General features: G+C 42.1%; 1 protein-coding gene across 1 annotated transcript in view; it reads right to left on the bottom strand.

Moving 5' to 3' along the window:
- Positions 1 to 15,380: 15,380 nt before the first annotated feature.
- Positions 15,381 to 23,264, bottom strand: part of LOC139364474 (zinc finger protein 180-like) — a 55,122-nt gene continuing 47,238 nt past the window's right edge. The window contains exon 2 of the mRNA XM_071101259.1: positions 15,381 to 16,854. Within this exon, the coding sequence (XP_070957360.1) occupies positions 15,809 to 16,854 (1,046 nt within the window). The 3' untranslated portion in view covers positions 15,381 to 15,808. The remainder of the gene's footprint in view (positions 16,855 to 23,264) is intronic.

Raw genomic sequence — 23,264 nt, forward strand, 5'->3', positions numbered from 1 at the left:
AATTCTTGGTTATCTGCAAGAACCCTGGCTAACAATTTGAATCAGCAATACAAAATTGGGATTAATAATTTATTTACTAAATACCTAACTAATCACACAGAATTACACCTACACAATAATTCAATCATAACTTGATTACAAATTACGTCATAAAGGAAAACGTCCCTAGCGGGCGGAACAGATATGACAGCTTGTTACACAAAAGAAAAGGGGCTGGGTTTGGGTGAAAGAGTGGGAAGACTGAGGAACAAAGGGAAGAAGTTGTGCTATCGTAAATACAGTATCTTATGCATTCTAAATGACCGCCCATTTGGAAAAGGAAAATGCAATAAATATTTACTCTGAGCTGCGCTTCAGTAGGTTGGTGGTAGATGGAAGACCGTGCTGCCAAACCGAGTCCTCTGTCCTTTGAAGAATGTCTCTGGTGGTCAATTGGATACATTGTAGTAACGTCGTTGTGTGATAGCAGGATACTCTGTCTGTTTCTTGCTAACCTTCGTTTGCATCTGCTGTTGCTAACTCAACGGCGAGGAGGTATCACTTCTGTAGTGAATAAGAGTTCAAAGTTCAACATTCGCAACCAAAGCTGACGCAGATGTTGTCTTCGTTCTGTAGTTGTTATCTGAACCCTCCTGACATAGGACCGTCGTCCTCAAGTCCTCAGAACAGGAAGTTATATTGTCGTCAAGGGCTTATATAGGAAGGGAGAGGAGGGTGTGTTTGAAAAGTTTTATAGACCATGTCCCTTCACAGGGCGGGCCACTGATTGAGCAGCCCTATCTTATGAAAACCCACATCTCACATTTTAGAAGCTAAAATCACATTTCATCCCATCACCAATAATTTAATATTCAAACATTTACATTGAACAACAATTCCATGTGAATCCGATAACTCTGATGTGTAGATCCACTGTAGAGTTTATGTCATCTTATCATTGATGAGAATGTTTCAGATGACAACCTGTCACGGCAGATTTCCTCCTCTTCCTCTGAAGAGGTGAAACAAGGATCGGACCAATATGCAGCGTGGTATGTGTCCATGGTTTTTAATAAGGAAAACTCAACATGAACACAAAAAAACAATAAACGTGAACTAACCGAAACAGTCCCGTGTGGCACAAACACTGACACAGGAAACAATCACCCACAAAATATCCAAAGAATATCGCTGCCTAAGTATGGTTCCCAATCAGAGACAACGATAGACAGCTGCCTCTAATTGAGAACCAATTCTAGGCAACCAAAGACATACAATTTACCTAGAGAGGGACAAGCCCCATAAACATACAAACCCCTAGACAAGACAAAACACATAAAACCCCCATGTCACACCCTGACCTAACCAAAATAATAAAGAAAACAAAGATAACTAAGGCCAGGGCGTGACACAACCGAACTGACATCATATTCATATTCATCATATTCATATTCGGAATGTGCGATTAATTAGGGCCGATTTCAAGTTTTCATAATAATCGGAAATCGGTATTTTTGGGTGCCGATTTGTTTTTAAATATTTTTTTATATATTTTGTAAAACTTTTTTTATACCTTTATTTAACTAGGCAAGTCAGTTAAGAACACATTCTTATTTTCAATGACGGCCTAGGAACGGTGGGTTAACTGCCTTGTTCAGGGGCAGAATGACAGATTTTCACCTTGTCAGCTCGGGGGATCAAATCTTGCAACCTTACAGTTAACTAGTCCAATGCAATAACGACCTGCCTCTCTCTCGTTGCACTCCACAAGGAGACTGCCTGTTACGCGAATGCAGTAAGCCAAGGTAAGTTGCTAGCTAGCATTAAACTTATCTTTTAAAAAACAATCAATCATAATCACTAGTTAACTACACATGGTTGATGATATTACTAGATATTATCTAGCGTGTCCTGTCAGATGCTTGTATGCTCAGTCAGATTATATGCAACATATAATCTGACTGAGCATACAAGCATCTGACTGAGCGGTGGCAGGCAGAAGCAGGCGCATAAACATTCATTCAAACAGCACTTTAGTGCGTTTTGCCAGCAGCTCTTTGTTGTGCGTCAAAGCATTGCGCTGTTTATGACTTCAAGCCTATCAACCCCCGAGATGAGGCTGGTGTAACCGAAGTGAAATGGCTAGCCTGTTAGCGCGTGCTAACTAGAGGGACGGAAGCTATACTGTTACACTGGCAATACTAAAGTGCCTATAAGAACATCCAATAGTCAAAGGTTAATGAAATACAAATGGTATAGAGGGAAATAGTCATATAATTCCTATAATAACTACAACCTAAAACTTCTTACCTGGGAATATTGAAGACTAAAAAGTTAAAAAGGAACCACCAGCTTTCATATATTCTCATGTTCTGAGCAAGGAACCGAAATGTTAGCTTTCTTACATGGCACATATTGCACTTTTACTTTCTTCTCCAACACTTTGTTTTTGCATTATTTACTTGAGGCTAAATTGATTTTATTGATGTATTATATTAAGTTAAAATAAGTGTTCATTCAGTATTGTTGTAATTGTCATTATTACAAATACATTTTTTTAAATATTTTTTTTATTTTAAATCGGCCGATTAATCGGTATCTGCTTTTTTGGTCCTCCAATAATCTGTATTTTTTTATTTTTTATTTCACCTTTATTTAACCAGGTAGGCTAGTTGAGAACAAGTTCTCATTTGCAACTGCGACCTGGCCAAGATAAAGTGTAGCAATTCGACAACACAGAGATACACATGGAATAAACAAAACATAGTCAAAAAAAAACAGTCAACATACAGTCAAGAAAACAAAAAGTCTATATACAGTGAGTGCAAATGAGGTAAGTTAAGGAAATAAATAGACCATGGTGGCGAAGTAATTACAATATAGCAATTAAACACTGGAATGGTAGATTGGCAGAAGATGAATGTGCAGGTAGAGATACTGGGGTGCAAAGGAGCAAAATAAATAAATAAATACCAGTATGGGGATGAGGTAGGTAGATATCCCATCTGTAAACAGCCCCTGTATGTACAGGTGTAGTGATCTGTAAGCTGCTCTGACAGCTGGTGCTTAAAGCTAGTGAGGGAGATGTGAGTCTCCAGCTTCAGAGATTTTTGCAATTTGTTCCAGTCATGGGCAGCAGAGAACTGGAAGGAAAGACGACCAAAGGAGGAATTGACTTTGGGGTGACCAGTGAGATATACCTGCTGGAGCGCGTGCTACGTGTGGGTGCTGCTATGGTGACCAGTGAGCTGAGATAAGGTGGGGTTTTACCTAGCAGAGACTTGTAGATAACCTGCAGCCAGTGGGTTTGGCGACGAGTAGGAAGCGAGGGCCAACCAACTAGAGCGTACAGGTCGCAATGGTGAATAGTGCATGGGGCTTTGGTGACAAAACGGATGCCACTGTGATAGACTGCATCCAGTTTGTTGAGTAGTGTTGGAAGCTATTTTATAGATGACTTCACCGAAGTCGAGAATCGGTAGGATGGTCAGTTTTACGAGGGTATGTTTGGCAGCATGAGTGAAGGATGCTTTGTTGCGATATAGGAAGCCGATTCTAGATTTAATTTTGTATTGGAGATGCTTAATGTGAGTTTGGAAGGAGAGGTTACGGTCTAACCAGACAACCAGGTATTTGGAGTTGTCCACGTATTCTAAGTCCGAGCCGTCCAGAGTAGTGATGCTGGACGGGCGAGCAGGTGCGGGCAGCGATCGATTGAAAAGCATGCATTTAGTTTTACTTGCGTTTAAGAGCAGTTGGAGGCCACGGAAGGAGAGTTGTATGGCATTGAAGCTCGTCTGGAGGTTAGTTAACACAGTGTCCAAGGAGGGGCCAGAAGTATACAGAATGGTGTCGTCTGCGTAGAGGTGGATCAGAGAATCACCAGCAGCAAGAGCAATATCATTGATGTATACAGAAAAGAGACTCGGCCCGAGAATTGAACCCTGTGGCACACCCATAGAGACTGTCAGAGGTCCAGACAACAGGCCCTCCGATTTGACACACTGAACTCTATCAGAGAAGTAGTTGGTAAACCAGGCGAGGCAATCATTTGAGAAACCAAGGCTGTCGAGTCTGCCAATAAGAATGTTGTGATTGAATACGGCTGCACAGTAATGTCTCTTATTGATGGCGGTTATGATGTCGTTTAGAACCTTGAGCGTGGCTGATTTGCACCCATGACCAGCTCTGAAACCAGGATTGCATAGCGGAGAAGGTATGGTGGGATTCAAAATGGTCAGTAATCTGTTTGTTAACTTGGCTTTCGAAGACCTTAGAAAGACAGGGTAGGATAGATATAGGTCTGTAGCAGTTTGGGTCTAGAGTGTCACCCCTTTGAAGAGGGGGATGACTGCGGCAGCTTTCCAATCTTTGGGAATCTCAGACAATACGAAAGAGAGGTTGAACAGGCTAGTAATAGGGGTTGCAACAATTTCGGCAGATAATTTTAGAAAGAGAGGGTTCAGATTGTCTAGCCCGGCTGATTTGTAGGGGTCCAGATTTTGCAGCTCTTTCAGAACATCGGCTATCTGGATTTGGGTAAAGGAGAAATAGTGGGGGCTTTGGCGAGTTGCTGTGGAGGGTGCCGGGCAGTTGCCCGGGGTAGGGGCAGCCATGTGGAAAGCATGGCCAGCCGTAGAGAAATGCTTATTGAAATTCTCAATTAAAGTGGATTTATCGGTGGTGACAATGTTTCCTAGCCTCAGAGCAGTGGGCAGCTGGGAGGAGGTGCTCTTATTCTCCATGGACTTTACAGTGTCCCAGAACTTTTTTGAGTTAGTACAACAGGATGCAAATTTCTGTTTGAAAAAGCTTGCCTTAGCTTTTCCAACTGCCTTGCTATTCGATGCTAATGCAGAACGCCACAGGATGTTTTTCTGCTGGACAAGGGCAGACAGGTCTGGCGTAAACCAAGGACTATATCTATTCCTAGTTCTACATTTTTTGAGAGGGGCATGCTTCTTTAAGATGGTCAGGAAGGCACTTTTAAAGAATAGCCAGGCATCATCTACTGACGGGATGAGGTCAATGTCATTCCAGGATACACCGGCCAGATTGATTAGAAAGGCCTGCTCGCAGAAGTGTTTCAGGGAGCGTTTGACAGTGATGAGGGGTGGTCGTTTGGTCGCAGACCCATTACGGATGCAGGCAATGATCGCTGAAATCTTGATTGAAAACAGCAGAGGTGTATTTGGAGGGCGAATTAGTTAGGATGACATCTATGAGGGTGCCCGTGTTTACTGATTTGGGGTTGTACCTGGTAGGTTCATTGACAATTTGTGTGAGATTGAGGGCATCAAGCTTAGTTTATAGGATGGCCGGGGTGTTAAGCATGTCCCAGTTTAGGTCACCTAGTAGCACGAGCTCAGAAGATAGATGGGGGGCAATCAGTTCACATATAGTATCGAGGGCACAGCTGGGGGCAGAGGGAGGTCTATAGCGGCAACAGTAAGAGACTTGTTTCTGGAAAGGTGAATTTTTAGAAGTAGAAGCTCAAATTGTTTTGGTACAGACTTAGAAAGTAATATAGAACTCTGCAGGCTCTTTGCAGTAGATTGCAACACTAACACTCTGGTTAGAGTCACGTTGTTCGAACTGGCGAGAGCTTTCCGAGCTGAAGGTTAGCTGATGACCGCTGACAATGGTTTGCTGACTGATTTCTGGTAGTTAGCTAGCTAGCTAGCTTCAGTTGAGGGATTCCAGATCCGAAGTAAATATAAATACTTATATCGGTATCGGCGTTGAAAAATCATAATCGGACGACCTCTAGTATATACAGTGCCTTGCAAAAGTATTCGGCCCCCTTGAACTTTGCAACCTTTTGCCACATTTCAGGCTTCAAACATAAAGATATAAAACTGTATTTTTTGTGAAGAATCAACAACAAGTGGGACACAATCATGAAGTGGAACGACATTTATTGGATATTTCAAACTTTTTTAACAAATCAAAAACTGAAAAATTGGGCGTGCAAAATTATTCAGCCCCCTTAAGTTAATACTTTGTAGCGCCACCTTTTGCTGCGATTACAGCTGTAAGTCGCTTGGGAATAGAATTGGGCTAGAATCCACTACATCACCGGATTCCTGCCGTAAAAGCTCTGGACATTTGCACCGGAGTGGCTAACGCCCTTGTCCCAAAGCTAGCGCCAGTTAGCCTCGAGCCAGATGCATCTCCCTGCTAGTAAACAAAATTACTCCACCCACAATACTTCTTTTGCCAATTGGCCTGACCCTTTGTCGACGCGAAGGCCCGCCGATCCATCACGACTGGTCTGCCGACGTAATTCCGTCCGATGTGCCCTCAACCGGCCTTTGCCAGACGTTGGTGACGCCCATGTCCCAAAGATAGCACCAGTTAGCCTTGAGCCAGGTGCATCTCCCGGCCAGCAGAGTAACGACTACCTAACGGCTTCCCTGTTTCATGTATTGCTGTTCACTGGACCTTCTGATCACTTGGCTACATAGCTGATGCCTGCTGGACTGTTCATTAATCATAGTACTCCATTTTGTTTATTTTGTTTATCTGTCGGTCCCAGCCTCGAACTCAGGCCCTGTGTGTAGTTAACTGACCCTCTCTGCCCATTCATCGCCATTTTACCTGTTGTCTTAGCTGATTAGCTGTTGTCTTACCCGTTGTTGTCTTAGCTAGCTCTCCCAATCAAGACCTGTGATTGCTTTATGTCTCTCTAATGTCAATATGCCTTGTATACTGTTGTTTAGGGTAGTTATTATTGTTTTATTTTACTGCGGAGCCCCTAGTCCCACACAACATGCCTCAGAGAGCTCTTTTGTCCAAACTCCCACACATGCGGTGACCTCACCCAGCATAACTAGGGCCTCAAGAGATGCAACCTCTTCTTATCGTCACTCAATGCCGAGGTTTACCTCCATTGTACCCGCAAACTACCATACCCGTCTGTACATTATGCCTATCCTACCACGCCCAGAAATCTGCTCCTTTTATTCTCTGTTCACGCACTAGATGACCAGTTCTGATAGCCTTTAGCCGTACCCTCATCCTACTCCTCTGTTGCTCGGGTGATGTAGAGGTTAACCCAGGCCCTGTGTGTCCCCAGGCGCTCTCATTTGTTGACTACTGTAACCATAAAAGCCTTGGTTTCATGCATGTTAACATCAGAAGCCTCCTCCCTAAGTTTGTTTTACTTACTGCTTTAGCACACTCCGCCAACCTTGATGTCCTTGCCGTGTCTGAATCCTTGCTTTGGAAGGCCACCAACAATTCTGAAATTGCTATCCCCATCTACAACATTTTCCGTCAAGATAGAACTGGGAGGGGGAGGAGTTGCAATCTACTGCAGAGATGGCCTGCAAAGTTCTGTCAAACTTTCCAGGTCCATGCACAAACAGTTCGAGCTTCTAATTTTAAAAATGAATCTCTCCAGAAATTAGTCTCTCACTGTTGCCGCCTGTTACAGACTCCCCTCAGCTCCCAGCTGTGCCCTGGACACCATATGTGAATTGATTGCCCCCCATATATCTTCAGAGTTCGTTCTGTTAGGTGACCTAAACTGGGATATGCTTAACACCCCGGACGTCGTACAATCCAAGCTAGACGCCCTCAATCTCACACAAATGATCAAGGAACCCACACATACAACCCTAAATCCGTAAACATGGGCACCCTTATAGATATAGATAGGTATAGATACACCTCTGCTGTTTTCAATTAGGATCTCAGCAATCACTGCCTCATTGCCTGCATCCGTTATTGGCCCAACCACCCCTCATCACTGTCCAACACCCAAAAACACTTCTGCAAGCAGGCCTTTCTAATCAACCTGGCGCGGGTATCCTGGAAGGATATTGATCTCATCCCGTCAGTAGGGGATGCCTGGTTGTTCTTTAATTGTAATTTCCTCACCACCTTAAATAAGCTAGCCCCTTTCAAAAAATGTAGAACTAAGAACGGATATAGCCCTTGGTTCACTCCAGACCTGACTTCCCTCAACCAGCACAAAAACATGCTGTGGAGTACAGCACTAGCATCGAATAGTCTCCGCGATATGCAACTTTTCAGAGAAGTCAGGAAACAATACACACAGTCAGTTAGGAAAGCAAAGGCTAGCTTTTTCAAACAGAAATTTGCATCCTGTAGCTCTAACTCCAAAAAGTTTTGGGACACTGTAAAGTCCATGGAGAATAAGAGCACCTCATCCCAGCTGCCCACTGCACTGAGGCTAGGAAACACTATCACCACCGATAACTCCACGATAATCGAGAATTTCAACAAGCATTTCTCTACGGCTGGCCATGCTTTCCTCCTGGCTACCCCAACCCCGGCCAACAGCTCTCCACGCCCCGCAGCTACTTGCCCAAGCCTCCCCAGCTTCTCCTTCACCCAAATCCAGATAGCTGATGTTCTGAAAGAGTTGCAAAACCTGTACCTGTACAAATAAGCTGGGCTAGACAATCTAGACCCTATCTTTCTAAAATTATCCGCCCACATTGTTGAAACCCTATTACTAGTCTGTTCAACCTCTTTCATTTCATCGATAAAAGACAATACTGTGCAACTCTCCTTCCAGACTAATATTAGGCATCTCCAACACAAATTAAATCTCTGCAGTAGATTGCAACTCCTCCACCTTTGGCAGTTCTATCTTGACGGAAACCTGGCCAAGGCTTTCGACTCTGTCGATCACTGTATTCTTATCGGCAGACTCAAAAGCCGATAAGAACAACCGATCAATCAACAATCGATCGCTGCCCGCACCCGCCTGACTAGCATCCCTACTCTGGACGGTGCTGATTTAGAATACGTGGACAACTACAATACCTAGGTGTCTGGTTAGACTGTAAACTCTCCTTCCAGACTAATATTAGGCATCTCCAACCCAAATGAAATCTAGAATCAGCTTCCTATTTCGCAACAAAGCCTCCTTCACTCACGCTGCCAAACCCCCTCGTAAAACTGACTATCCTACCGATCCTTGACTTCGGCGATGTCATTTACAAAATAGCCTCCAACACTCTACTCAGCAAACTGGATGCAGTCTATCACAGTGCCATCCGTTTTGTCAATAAAGCCCCATATACCACCCACCACTGCAACCTGTATTCTCTTGTCAGCTGGCCCTCGCTACATATTCGTTGCCAAACCCATTGGCTCCATGTCATCTATTAGTCTCTGCTAGGTAAAGCTCCTCCTTAACTGGGGCGGCAGGGTAGCCTAGCCGTTAGAGCGTTGGGCTAGTATCTGGAAGGTTGCAAGTTCAAATCCCAGAGCTGACAAGGTACAAATCTGTCGTTCTGCCCCTGAACAGGCAGTTAACCCACTGTTCCTAGGCCATCATTGAAAATAAGAATTTGTTCTTAACTGACTTGCCTGGTTAAATAAAGGTAAAATAAAAATAAATAAAAACTCAGCTCACTGGTCACCATAGCAACACTCACCCGTAGCATGCGCTCCAGTAGGTATATCTACTGGTCATCCTCAAAGCCAACACCTCCTTTGGCCGCCTTTCCTTCCAGTTCCCTGCTGCCAATGACTGGAACGAATTGCAAAAATCGCTGAAGTTGGAGATTTATATCTCCCTCACTAACTTTAAGCATCAGCTATCTGAGCAGCTTACCAATCGCTGGAGTTGTACACAGCCCATCCAACTGCCTACCTCATCCCCATGTTTTTATTGACCTTTTTTGCTCTTTTGCACACCAGTATTTCTTCTTGCACATCATCATCTGCACATCTCTCTCTCCAGTGTTCATTTGCTAAATTGTAATTACTTCGCTACTATGGCCTAAAGTGCTTCTTCATTCATTACTCTTGTAAAGACAGTTATGCCGTGCTCCACGTTGGATCCAACATCCCTACTTTGGTCATAATGTGTAGAACTGTTCCTTGATGGATAGGCTATTGTACAAACACAAAGCTATTTTCCTATATTTGTTAGGTGAAGTTATGGGCCAATTTGGCAAACCGTGTACAATCGCTCATTGTCTGGCTGATGGAAAAGCTAGCCAAAGAGCATTTTACTGGTTGAAGTGTTTTTTTTAAGTACAAAGCGGTTGATTTGCAATGATGACACAAACATTATATTAAGCAGGACATTCAAATGAGCCTTACGATTATAATCCAAAGTAGTGTGAAATGCACTCATAAGCAACCTGGAAATGGAGGTTACTCCCCTGAGTTTACCCCCATTCACCTTCAGAATACATTGTGAAAAACTAAAATCTTTGCTCACCATTTTTGTTCCAGGCAGATATACTACATACAATACTATCGGTTTCCTCATTAGTGGGGACGAGTTTCTGCGACCAAATTGCATGTGCATCGCCCTCCGCAATTTTCTCAAACACAGAAAGGGGCCTATATTGGAGACCAAAAGTCATCTGGCACACTGCTTAGAGTTTCAACAACATGAATAAAGTATTTCTAGTCTGCAATCTTAGATGTTACTACTGATGTGAAAAGGACACAAAATATGACTATTCTTGCTAATTTTAAGACAAATGTCAAATAATCATTACATTCATTACAGACTGTTTTGTACAATTGTTGTACAACATCATGGCTACGTTGTTGTCATCACCTTTTACAGTGGATTTCCACTGTTGTGGGCCTTTAACCATCTGTCTGACTTTGTTGTTCACACAGGAGAGATACGGGACTAATGTGGATCCTCTGGGGAGCCTCAACAACCTCATGACGCTGACGAGGCAGAGAAGAGTCTCTCCATATCAGAACACCTCAAGAAACACCTGCAGAGATCCACAGGGAAGATAACTCACTGCTATTCTGACTGTGGGAAGAGATTCACCTCCTCATCAGGCATTACAATTCATCAGAGAATCCACACAGGAGAGAAACTAGGCGCAGTGCGCGCTAACCAAGGTTGCCAGGTGCACGGGTGTATCCTCCGACACATTGGACACATTGGTGCGGCTGGCTTCCGGGTTGGATGCGCGCTGTGTTAAGAAGCAGTGCGGCTGGTTGGGTTGTGTATCGGAGGACGCATGAGTTTCAACCTTCGTCTCTCCCGAGCCCGTACTGGAGTTGTAGCGATGAGACAAGATAGTAGCTACTACAACAATTGGATACCACAAAATTGGGGAGAAAAAGGGGTAAAAAAAATAAATAATACAAAATAAAAAAACTATACCACCTCTAATAGACGTCACCTCTTTGGACCTCATCTTTAGGTTGGGAAACCATGGAGGAGAGGGCTTTGGACCTCATCTCAGTGAGTTTACGTTGGGGAAACCACAGAGGAGAGGGCTTTGGACCTCATCTCAGTGAGTTTAGGTTGGGAAACCGTGGAGAGGGCTTTGGACCTCATCTCAGTGAGTTTAGGTTGGGGAAACCACGGAGGAGAGGGCTTTGGACCTTATCTCAGTGAGTTTAGGTTGGGGAAACCACAGAGGAGAGGGCTTTGGACCTCATCTCAGTGAGTTTAGGTTGGGGAAACCATGGAGGAGAGGGCTTTGGACCTCATCTCAGTGAGTTTAGGTTGGGGAAACCCCGGAGGAGAGGGCTTTGGACCTTCTCAGTGAGTTTAGGTTGGGAAACCGTGGAGGAGAGGGCTTTGGACCTAGTTCATTGCATTGAGGAGGAGAGAGCAGCTGTAACACAGTACCTGGTCTAGTACATGGCATTGAGGAGGAAAGAGCAGCTGTAACACAGTACCTGGTCTGGTTCCTGACATTGAGGAGGAGAGAGGAGCTGTAACACAGTACCAGTGGTGTAAAGTACTTAAGTAAAAATACTTTCAAGTACTACTGAAGTAATTGTTTTGGGGTATCTGTACTTTATTTTACTATTTTATTTTTTGACAACTTTTACTTCACTACATTCCTAAAAGAAAACACTGTACTTTTTACTCAATATATTTTCCGACACCCAAAAGTAGTCGTTACATTTTGAATGCTTAGCTGGACAGGAAAATGGTCCAATTCAGCACTTATCAAGAGAACATCCCTGGTCGTCCCTACTGCCTCTGATCTGACGGACTCACTAAACAGAGAACATCCCTGGTCGTCCCTACTGCCTCTTATATGGAGGACTCACTAAACACAAATGCTTCATTTGTAAATGATGTAAATGTGTTGGAGTGTGCCCCTGGCTATCTGTAAATAAAAAAAACAAGAAAATGGTTCCGTCTGGTTTGCTTAATATCAGGAATTTGAAATGATTCACACTTTTACTTTTGATACTTAAATATATTAAAAAAACATACTTTTAGACTTTTACTCAAGTAGTATTTTACTGGGTAACTTTCTATTAAGGTATCTATACTTTTACTAGAGTAACTCTCTATACTTTTACTCAAGTATGACAATTGGGTACTTTTTCCACCATTGATCATGAGTCTAATCTGGTTTCCTTCGACATGGTTAGCCTCATTATGAGTCTAATCTGGTCTCTTTCAACATGGTGAGCCTCATTATGAGTCCAATCTGGTCTCCTTCAACATGGTGAGCCTCATTATGAGTCTAATATGGTCTCCTTCAACATGGTGAGTCTCATTATGAGACTAATCACTGATCAGTATCGATCAGACTTTTGTTTTCTTTCAAGTTATTAATTAATGATTAACACACACAAGTTCTCAGATGTGTGAGGTCTTTACCTATTTCTAACAGTATCATTTCAAATGGAGAAAACATCTCAGCAAAATGGAAACAATGTGGGAGGATTAGCAAACCAAATGTACAAGTGCATTGGACACGGCTATGAGGTCAATACTAATCCCATCATGTCTACATTGGACATGCCTATGGGCCTGCAGGTCGCCTAGTGGTTAGAGCATTGGGCCAGAAACCAAAAGGTTGGTGGATCGAATCCCGAGCTGACAAGGTAAAAATATGTTGTTCTGCCCCTGAACAAGGCAGTTAACTGTTCCCCGGTAGGCCATCATTGTAAATAAGTATTGGCTCTTAACGGTCTTTCCTTGTTAAATAAAGCTTAAATTAATCAAATAATTTTTAAATGTAGCAGAATTAAACAATGATTGTGTAATATCTTCAGACTAAAATAGAGTAACAACACAATAAAACAGACAAACAGGGAATGTTCAATGACTCAAAGACACACTATAGTTCATTCTGTGAATCAGCCCTTTATTTCCTATCATAAAGAACACCTGTGGAAATGGGCAGTGGGTTTAGGGATCCATCTGACTCCAAAACAAGACATGATTGAATAGTTGAATAGTGTCTAATCCAATTAATCAGCACAATGTAAGGTGATAGTGCAGGGCTGGAACAGAAACCTGCACACCCAGTAGCTAGATCTCTAGCAGCAAGGTTGGCCATGCATTTTCTACGTCTCTGCATCATTGCTTTAACAGTATTGGTGTAGTCATACAACTTATATTATAACAGTAAACCAACAGCATATTCAGAACATTCAGACACCTTGACTTTTTCCACATTACAGCCTTATTCTAAAATGTATTAAATAATAGTGTTCCTCATCAATCTACACACAATACCCCATAATGACATCCCAATAACGCATAATGAAAAACAGAAATACCTTATTTACAGACCCTTTGCTATGAGACTCAAAATTGAGCTCAGGTGCATCCTGTTTCCATTGATCATCCTTGAGATGTTTCTACAACTTGATTGGAGTACACCTGCGGTAAATTCAATTGATTGGACATGATTTGGGCAAACACCTTTCTATATAAGCTCCCACAGTTGAAAGCGCATGTCAGAGCAAAAACCAAGCCATGAGGTCGAAGGAATTGTCAGTGGAGCTCCGAGACAAGATTGTGTCGAGGCACAGATCTGGGAAAGGGTACCAAAACATGTCTGCAGTATTGAAGGTCCCCAAGAACACAGTGGCCTCCATCATTCTTAAATGGAAGATGTTTGGAACCACCAAGACTCTTCAAACATAGCAATCAGGGGAGAAGGGCCTGATGTGACCAAGAACCCACTGGTCACTGTGACAGAGCTCCAGAGCTTCCTCTGTGGAGATGGGAGAACCTTCCAGAAGGACAACCATCTCTACAGCACTCTATCAATCAGGCCTTATGATAGAGTGTAGAGGTCGACCGTTTCTGATTTTTCAACGCAGATACCGATTATTGGAGGACCAAAAAAGCTGATACCGATTATTGGAGGACCAAAAAAGCAGATACCGATTAATCGGATGATTTTTTTAGTTGTTTGTAATAATGACAATTACAACAATACTGAATGAACACTTATTTTAACTTAATATAATACATCAATAAAATCAATTTAGCCTCAAATAAATAATGAAACGTGTTGAACTTGGTTTAAATAATGCAAAAAAAAGTGTTGGAGAAGAAAGTAAAAGTGCAATATGTGCCATGTAAGAAAGCTAACGTTTAAGTTCCTTGCTCAGAACATGAGAACATATGAAAGTTGGTGGTTCCTTTTAACAGTAGTCTTCAATATTCCCAGGTAAGAAGTTTTAGGTTGTAGTTATTATAGGAATTATAGGACTATTTCCCTCTATACCATTTGTACTTCATTAACCATTGACTATTGGATGTTCATATAGGCACTTTAGTATTGCCAGTGTAACAGTATAGCTTCCGTCCCTCTCCTCGCTCCTCCCTGGGCTCAAACCAGGAACACAACGACAACAGCCAACCTCGAAGCAGCGTTACCCATGCAGAGCAAGGGGAACAACCACTCCAAGTCTCAGAGTGAGTGACGTTTGAAACGCTATTAGCGCGCACCCCGCTAACTAGCTAGCCATTTCACATCGGTTACACCAGCCTCATCTCGGGAGTTGATAGGCTTGAAGTCATAAACAGTGCAATGCTTGACGCACAACAAAGAGTTGCTGGCAAAACGCACAAAAATGTTGTTTGAAAGAATGCTTTCGAGCCTGCTGCTGCCTACCATCGCTCAGTCAGATATTTGTATCCTTGTATGCTCAGTCAGATTATATGCAACGCAGGACACGCTAGATAAACTAGTAATATCATCAACCATGTGTAGTTAACTAGTGATTATGATTGATTGATTGTTTGTTTTTTATAAGATAAGTTTAATACTAGCTAGCAACTTACCTCCTTTTGGAGTGCAACGAGAGGCAGGTGGTTATATAGTGTTGGACTAGTTAACTGTAAGGTTGCAAGATTGGATCCCCCGAGCTGACAAGGTGAAAATCTGTCCCTGAACGAGGCAGTTAACCCACCGTTCCTTGGCCGTCATTGAAGGCAGTTAACCCACTGTTCTTAACTGACTTGCCTAGTTAAATAAAGATTAAATAAAGGTGTAAAAAAAAAAAAATATATATATATATATATATATATATATATTTATAATTCTGCCAAATCGGTGTCCAAAAACACCAATTTCCGATTGTTATGAAAACTTGAAATCGGCCCTAATTATTCGGCCATGCCAATTAATCGGTTGACCTCTAATAGAGTGGCCAGCCGGAAGCCACTCCTCAATAAAAGTCACATGACAGCCCACTTGGAGTTTAAAAAAAAGGCCTCTCAGACCATGAAAAACAAGATTCTCTGGTCTGATGAAACCAAGATTGAACTCTTTGGCCTGAATGCAAAGCATCACATCTGGAGGAAACCAGGCACCATCCCTACGGTGAAGCATGGTGGTGGCAGCATGATGCTGTGGGGATGTTTTCAGTGGCAGGGACTGGCAGACTAGTCAGGATCGAGGGAAAGATGAATGGAGCAAAGTACAAAACAATTTCCATTGATGAGGCTAATATCCATATGCTGAAATCAATTTAACAGGGGGCAAACATTTAGGGTTATACATTGTGACACCATTAAAAAACTGTTACTACAATGTGTAAAACATTCTACATTGTGACATTATTTAATTGATATCATGAAACAACTCCTTCATGTATGTATTTTCTGATGTTTGATCAGAGATCTTTTATCAGAGTATCTTTTGTCACATTGATCACAGCTATGAGATTTCTCTCCTGTGTGTGTTCTCTGGTGTACAATCTGATGGCTAGATGTAGAAAAACTCATCCCACATTGATCACAGCTATAAGGTTTCTCTCCTGTGTGTTTTCTCTTGTGTGATACCAGGCTGCTTAAGTGAGTGAAACTCTTCCCACATTGAGTACAACTATAAGGTTTCTCTCCTGTGTGTGTTCTCTGGTGTACAATCTGATGGCTCGATGTAGTAAAACTCATCCCACATTGATCACAGCTATAAGGTTTCTCTCCTGTGTGTTTTCTCTTGTGTGATACCAGGCTGCTTAAGTGAGTGAAACTCTTCCCACATTGAGTACAGCTATAAGGTTTCTCACCTGTGTGTGTTCTCTGGTGTACAATCAGATGGCTAGACGTAGTAAAACTCTTCCCACATTGAGCACAGGTATAAGGTTTCTCTCCTGTGTGTGTTCTCTGGTGTGATACCAGGTTGCTTGACTGAGTAAAACTCTTCCCACATTGATCACAGCTATAAGATTTCTCTCCTGTGTGTTTTCTCTGGTGTGATAACAGGTTGCTTGAATGAGTGAAACTCTTTCCACATTGAGTACAGCTATACGGTTTCTCTCCTGTATGTGTTCTCTGGTGTATTGTCAGATAGCTAGATGTAGTGAAACTCTTCCCACATTGATCACAGCTATAAGCTTTTTCTCTTGTGTGAATTATCATGTGTACTTTTAGTGATTTTGATCTTAAGTAACTCTTCCCACATTGAATACATCTATAAGATTTCTCTCCTGTGTGTACTCGCTGGTGTATTTTAAGTTCTGATGAAGACTTGCAATGTTTCCCACAGTCAGAGCAGCAATGAAATTTCTTCCCTGTGGGTTTCCGCTGGTGTTTCTGGAGGTGTTTTGATTTGGGGAGACTCTTCTCTGCCATGTCAGCATCATGATTTTGTTGAGGCTCCCCAGAGGACCCACGGTAGTCACTTCTTTCTCCTGTGTGAACAACAAAGTCAGACATAAGGTTAAAGGCCCACAACAGCAGAAATCTACTGTAAAAGGTGATGCCGACAGCCATTACGTTGTACAACAATTGACGTCTGTAATGAATGTTAAAATGATTTAAGAAATGTCTTAAAATGAGAAAGAACAGTCATATTTTCATCTTGTTTTCACATTAGTAGTAATATTGATTATTGTAGGCTAGGAAACAGTTATTAAAGTTGTTGAAATCCTAAGCAGTGTGCCAATCGACTTTTGGTTTCCAATATAGTATAGTATGGTTTAAGGCCCACAATAGCAGAAATCCACTGTAAAAGTTGATGCCAACAGCTAAGCCATGATATTGAACAACAATTGACGTCTAATGAATGTTAAAATTATTTGACAATTGTCTTAAGACAGTCAAGTGAGCAACAATAGTCAAATTTAGTTTTGTTTTCACATTAGTAGTAACATCGATGATTGTAGGCAAAAAATAAGTTATTAAAGTTGTTGAAATCCTAAGCGGTGTGCCAGAAGACTTTTGGTCTCCAACACAGGCCCCTTTCTGTGTTTACAAAAATTAGTGCCTGCTGCTGCCTACCACCGCTCAGTCAGACCGCTCCCTTTAAATCATAGACTTAATTATAATACAATAACACACAGAAATACTGGCCTTAGGTCATTAATATGGTCAAATCCGGAAACTATCATTTCGAAAACGAAATTATTCTTTCAGTGAAATACGGAAACGTTCCGTATTTTATCTAACGGGTGGCATTCATAAGACTAAATATTCCTGTTACATTGCACAACCTTCTATGTTATGTCATAATTACGTAAAATTAGTTCGCAACGAGCCAGGCTACCCAAACTGTTGCATATACCCTGACTTTGACTGCAATGAACGCAAGAGAAGTGACGACTTTCCCTAGTTTAATATTGCCCGTTAACATGAATTTCTTTTAACTAAATATGCAGGTTAAAAAAATATAATTATGTGTACTGATTTTAAGAAAGGCATTGATGTTTATGGTTAGGTACATTTGTGCAACGATTGTGCTTTTTTCGCAAATGTACTTCTGTTAAATCATCCCCCGTTTGGCGAAGTTGGCTGTCTTTGTTAAAAAGAAAGTCTTCACAGTTCGCAATGAGCCAGGCGGCCCAAACTGCTGCAGATACCCTGACTCTGTTGCACAGCACGCAAGAGAAGTGACACAATTTCCCTAGTTAAAAGAAATTCATGTTAGCAGGCAATATTAACTAAATGTGCAGGTTTAAATGTTTTACTTGTGTATTGATTTTAAGAAAGGCGTTGATGTTAATGGTTAGGTAGGTACACATTGGTGCAATGACTGTGCTTTTTCGCGAATGTGCTTGTTAAATCACCCGTTTGGCGAAGTAGGCTGTGATTCAATGATAAATTAACATCAATTATATGCAACGCAGGACACGCTAGATAAACTAGTAATATCATCAACAATGTGTAGTTAACTAGTGATTGTTAAGATTTAGTTTTTTATAAGATACATTTAATGCTAGCTAGCACCTTACCTTGGCTCCTTGCTGCACTCGCATAACAGGTAGTCAGCCTGCCATGCAGTCTCTCTTGTGGAGTGCAATGTAATGGGCCATGTAATGACCTAAGTATCTCTGTGTGCAAACAGACTAACGAGACTCTACAGTAAATCAAGCAGACAATAACATTATAAACATCAATTTGTAAGGGATGATGGATCCAACGTGGAGCACGGCATAACTGTCTTTACCAGAGTAATGAATGAAGAAGCACTTTGGCTGTAGTTGCATGTCGTGATGTTTGTCATGTGACTATCATTCAGAAAATGATTTCCGGGATTAGCTGATGATAGTTGAACATGTGACTGTAACTACACAGCTACAGTATTAAGAATTATGAGTAATTATTGAAAAACCACATTAATGACAGTATCCATTTGGGTGTTGTCAATCAACTTAAAGTGACTCGGATTTAGCAAACTCTGAAATTATTTAGGATTTCTGTGCCCATGAAAACTGTTTTCCCAGCGTAACATTAGGAGACACTAAATGTTACATAGTTAGAGTGAATTTCAGAGATCTGAATACAAAAAAACTGTCTGACAGCAAGATTAAGTTCATCATATGACAAGCTTAACGTTATAACTACTGTTTCCTGAAGGAGGGAAACTAGGTACAACATACTATTAAATCCACACCTCGCTGGAAGCCCCGCCTTCTACAGGTGATGAGCGAGAGACTCGGATCTATTTGTTAAATTTAATACCGCACTTCACCAACCCAGGAAGTGGCGGGGCCAAACAAGTGTTGTAACTCGTTCATAATTGGCACAAAGATCGGTAGAAATGGTCAGATAAATTGGCACTCAAAATGGAAGTGGAAAAAGTGTACCAATTTTACCAGAAACGTCAGGAGCTTAATGTCAGAATTTACGAAGGCCAGCAGCAGGTCAGGAATTGGTTATTTTCTTCTGGTTAAATTGATCTCTGGCTTCCTCAAGTCATTTGTGTGTCTTAATTATTTAATCAAACGCTTGAAACATCAGTTCAGTTCAAGTTCTATATGGTTCTGTGTGTCTATATGGAAAAATACACGTCATAACATTTCAAACAATCAATTGGTAGAAAGAAAATACTTTTAAAAATGTATCTGGGACAGCCCTAGAACATACATGCATTCAGTCCCTTTTTACACATTTTGTTACGTTACAGTCTTATTCTAAAATGGACATTTTTTATTAAATGATCTTCAGACAATACCAGTGGTTGTATCTCTGTAGGTCATGCCAGTAGGCTACAGTAGGTTAAATCTCTCTAGTTCATGCCAGTAGGTTTCAGTAGGTTGTATCTCTTTAGGTTATGCCAGTAGGCTACAGTGGGTTGTATCTCTCTAGGTCATGGCAGTAGGTTACAGTAGGTTGTATCCAAGTGGTTCTCTCTCTCTAGGTCATGCCAGTAGACAACAGTAGGTTGTATCCAAGTGGTTGTATCTCTCTAGGTCATGCCAGTAGGCTAGAGTAGGTTTTATCTCTCTAGGTCATGCCAGTAGGCTACAGTAGGTTGTATCTCTCTAGGTCATGCCAGTAGGCTACAGTAGGTTGTATCTCTCTAGGTCATGCCAGTAGGCTGTATCTCTCTAGGTCATGCCAGTAGATTACAGTAGGTTGTATCTCTCTAGGTCATGCCAGTAGATTACAGTAGGTTGTATCTCTCTAGGTCATGCCAGTAGGCTAAGGTAGGTTGTATCTCTCTAGGTCATGCCAGTATGTTACAGTAGGTTGTATCTCTCCAGGTAATGCCAGTAGCCTACAGTAGGTTGTATCTCTCTAGGTCATGCCAGTAGCCTACAGTAGGTTACAGTAGGTTATAACTCTCTAGGTCATGCCAGTAGGCTACAGTAGGTTGTATCTATTTAGGTCATGCCAGTAGGCTACAGTAGGTTGTATCTCTCTAGGTCATGCCAGTAGCCAACAGTAGGTTGTAACTATCTAGGTCATGCCAGTAGGCTACAGTAGGTTGTATCTCTCTAGGTCATGCCAGTAGATTACAGTAGGTTGTATCTCTCTAGGCCATGTCAGTAGTTTACAGTAGGTTTTCTCTCTCTAGGTCATGCTAGTAGGTTACAGTAGGTTGTATCTCTCTAGGTCATGCTAGTAAGCTACAGTAGGTTGTATCTCTCTAGGTCATGCCAGTAGGTTACAGTAGGTTGTATCCAAGTGGTTCTCTCGCTCTAGGTCATGCCAGTAGGCAACAGTAGGTTGCATCTCTCTAGGTCATGGCAGTAGGTTACAGTAGGTTGTATCCAAGTGGTACTCTCTCTCTAGGTCATGCCAGTAGGCTACAGTAGGTTGTATCTCTCTAGGTCATGGCAGTAGGTTACAGTAGGTTGTATCCAAGTGGTTCTCTCTCTCTACGTCATGCCAGTAGGCAACAGTAGGTTGCATCTCTCTAGGTCATGGCAGTAGGTTACAGTAGGTTGTATCCAAGTGGTTCTCTCTCACTAGGTCATGCCAGTAGGCAACAGTAAGTTGTTTCCAAGTGGTTGTATCTCTCTAGGTCATGCCAGTAGGATACAGTAGGCTGTATCGCTCTAGGTCATGCCAGTAGGCTACAGTAGGTTGTATCTCTCTAGGTCATGCCAGTAGCATAAGGTAGGTTGTATCTCTCTAGGTCATGCCAGTAGGTTACAGTAGGTTGTATCTCTCCAGGTCATGCCAGTGGCCTACAGTAGGTTGTATCTCTCTAGGTCATGCCAATAGGTTACAGTAGGTTGAAACTCTCTAGGTCATGCCAGTAGGCTACAGTAGTGGTATCTCTTTAGGTTATGCCAGTAGAATACAGTAGGTTGTATCTCTCTAAGTCATGGCAGTAGGTTACAGTAGGTTGTATCCAAGTGGTTCTCTCTCTCTAGGTCATGCCAGTAGCCTACAGTAGGTCAAATCAAATCAAATTTTATTTGTCACATACACATGGTTAGCAGATGTTAATGCGAGTGTAGCGAAATGCTTGTGCTTCTAGTTCCGACAATGCAGTAATAACAAGTAATCTAACTAACAATTCCAAAACTACTGTCTTGTACACAGTGTAAGGGGATAAAGAATATGTACATAAGGATATATGAATGAGTGATGGTACAGAGCAGCATAGGCAAGATACAGTAGATGGTATCGGGTACAGTATGTACAAATGAGATGAGTATGTAAACAAAGTGGCATAGTATAGTATAAAGTGGCTAGTGATACATGTATTACATAAGGATACCGTCGATGATATAGAGTACAGTATATACGTATGCATATGAGATGAATAATGTAGGGTAAGTAACATTTATATAAGGTAGCATTGTTTAAAGTGGCTAGTGATATATTTACATCATTTCCCATCAATTCCCATTATTAAAGTGGCTGGAGTTGAGTCAGTGTCAGTGTGTTGGCAGCAGCCACTCAGTGTTAGTGGTGGCTGTTTAACAGTCTGATGGCCTTGAGATAGAAGCTGTTTTTCAGTCTCTCGGTCCCAGCTTTGATGCACCTGTACTGACCTCGCCTTCTGGATGATAGCGGGGTGAACAGGCAGTGGCTCGGGTGGTTGATGTCCTTGATGATCTTTATGGCCTTCCTGTGACATCGGGTGGTGTAGGTGTCCTGGAGGGCAGGTAGTTTGTATCTCTCCAAGTCAAGCCAGTAGCCTACAGTAGGTTGGGTAGGTTGAAACTCTCTAGGTCATGCCAGTAGGCTACAGTAGGTTAAATCTCTCTAGTTCATGCCAGTAGGTTACAGTAGGTTGTATCTCTTTAGGTTATGCCAGTAGGCTACAGTGGGTTGTATCTCTCTAGGTCATGGCAGTAGGTTACAGTAGGTTGTATCCAAGTGGTTCTCTCTCTCTAGGTCATGCCAGTAGACAACAGTAGGTTGTATCCAAGTGGTTGTATCTCTCTAGGTCATGCCAGTAGGCTAGAGTAGGTTTTATCTCTCTAGGTCATGCCAGTAGGCTGTATCTTTCTAGGTCATGCCAGTAGACTACAGTAGGTTGTATCTCTCTAGGTCATGCCAGTAGACTACAGTAGGTTGTATCTCTCTAGGTCATGCCAGTAGATTACAGTAGGTTGTATCTCTCTAGGTCATGCCAGTAGATTACAGTAGGTTGTATCTCTACAGGTAATGCCAGTAGCCTACAGTAGGTTGTATCTCTCTAGGTCATGCCAGTAGCCTACAGTAGGTTGTAACTCTCTAGGTCATGCCAGTGGGCTACAGTAGGTTGTATCTCTCTAGGTCATGCCAGTAGATTACAGTAGGTTGTATCTCTCTAGGTCATGCCAGTAGATTACAGTAGGTTGTATCTCTCCAGGTAATGCCAGTAGACTACAGTAGGTTGTATCTCTCTAGGTCATGCCAGTAGATTACAGTAGGTTGTATCTCTCTAGGCCATGTCAGTAGTTTACAGTAGGTTTTATCTCTCTAGGTCATGCTAGTAGGTTACAGTAGGTTGTATCTCTCTAGGTCATGCCAGTAGGCTACAGTAGGTTGTATCTCTCTAGGTCATGCTAGTAAGCTACAGTAGGTTGTATCTCTCTAGGTCATGCCAGTATGTTACAGTATGTTGTATCTCTCCAGGTAATGCCAGTAGCCTACAGTAGGGTGTATCTCTCTAGGTCATGCCAGTAGCCTACAGTAGGTTACAGTAGGTTGTAACTCTCTAGGTCATGCCAGTAGGCTACAGTAGGTTGCATCTCTCTAGGTCATGGCAGTAGGTTACAGTAGGTTGTATCTCTCCAGGTCATGCCAGTAGCCTACAGTAGGTTACAACTCTCTAAGTCATGCCAGTAGGCTACAGTAGGTTGTATCTCTCTAGGTCATGCCAGTAGGCTACAGTAGGTTGTAACTCTCTAGGTCATGCCAGTAGGCTAAGTTA

Source organism: Oncorhynchus clarkii, chromosome 13 (genome assembly GCF_045791955.1).
Source record: "Oncorhynchus clarkii lewisi isolate Uvic-CL-2024 chromosome 13, UVic_Ocla_1.0, whole genome shotgun sequence".
Taxonomy (NCBI): Eukaryota; Metazoa; Chordata; class Actinopteri; order Salmoniformes; family Salmonidae; genus Oncorhynchus; species Oncorhynchus clarkii.